This window comes from Fukomys damarensis, unplaced genomic scaffold, assembly GCF_012274545.1.
Source record: "Fukomys damarensis isolate Sample0158 unplaced genomic scaffold, DMR_v1.0_HiC HiC_scaffold_13, whole genome shotgun sequence".
Taxonomy (NCBI): domain Eukaryota; kingdom Metazoa; phylum Chordata; class Mammalia; order Rodentia; family Bathyergidae; genus Fukomys; species Fukomys damarensis.
This window is the reverse complement of record NW_022900925.1, coordinates 35,809,193-35,810,183: the sequence shown is the minus strand read 5'-3', so window position 1 is coordinate 35,810,183 and position 991 is coordinate 35,809,193. Positions and strand designations below refer to the sequence as shown.

The following is a 991-nucleotide window of genomic DNA, read 5'->3' as shown; positions in this document are numbered from 1 at the left end:
AAGGACAGCGAGGAGCTGCTGCGGCTCGGGCAGCCCGAGTGTGGGTCCTGGGGAGGGAGGGGAGCGGTCAGGGACCAGCACGGCCCAGCACCCGCCGCACCCCAAGGTGCCTGGGAAGCAGCCAGGCCAAGGACAAAGGCTGGGAACCCAACCCCCCCGGAAGCCATGTGGCTGCCCACATCCCGGGGGCCAAGCACCCCGTCACCCTGGCTTAACGGGGACAAAGACAACAGCACTGACTTTCCAAGGACCCGGACCCAGAGGTCAGGACTTGCTCTGACTCCCACTATACGGTGGAATAAGCGCTAAGGCTGGACTGAGAGACCGGTTCGCAGCCAGCATCTACGACGCGGTAACTTGGTGGCCTTGGGTCAACTCAGCTAACCCATTCCTCACTGAGGGCGATGGCAGTGCCAGTCCTATAGGACTCCTGTGAAGACTGGAAAACTAATGGGCACAATGAGCAGCAGGCGGGCAATTAGTGCTAGTTATTGTTATGATTATGATCGCCCAAGTCTCGGTCGGTAAGTGGCAGAGAGAGAACAAGAGCCCAGTTTGTCGGAGTCCCAGTAATGACCACATCGAACAATAGCAAGTGCTTTTCCAACTGCCACCAATTACGCGGGGATTACTTCGTGCGAGGCGCTGCAACAAACCCTTCAGAGCACTTCTCCGAGGCCTCCCGCTCCCACAGCCCTCTCCGGGGATCTCCTGTTCTCCCGAGGTGCCCAGCACCGGGCGGGACCTCACAGGGGGAAAGGGATGAACCCCGCACTTCGCCTCCGGGGCTCCCACAGGTGAACGGCAGAGCCTGCCCCACACCCCGCCCCACGGTGCCCACCTCTGAAGATGTGGACAGCGAATTGTCCAGGCCGAGGCTGTTCTTGCCTGGGGGGCTCTTGCTGGTGCTCAGGGAGTCGCTGCTGCTGGCTGCAGGGAGGCGGGAGGTCAAGGCGGGGGGCGCCGAGCCAGCCGCCCGCAGGGGACCCCA

General features: G+C 62.4%; 1 protein-coding gene across 1 annotated transcript in view; it reads right to left on the bottom strand.

Annotated features, from left to right (window-relative positions):
• The window catches only part of Mllt6 (MLLT6, PHD finger containing), a 17,502-nt gene that overhangs the window by 4,785 nt on the left and 11,726 nt on the right, over positions 1-991 (bottom strand). Inside the window, exons 14-15 of the mRNA XM_033763120.1 lie at positions 842-989; positions 7-47 (exon numbers count right to left, since the gene is read on the bottom strand). Coding sequence (XP_033619011.1) covers positions 7-47; positions 842-989 — 189 coding nt within the window. The remainder of the gene's footprint in view (positions 1-6; positions 48-841; positions 990-991) is intronic.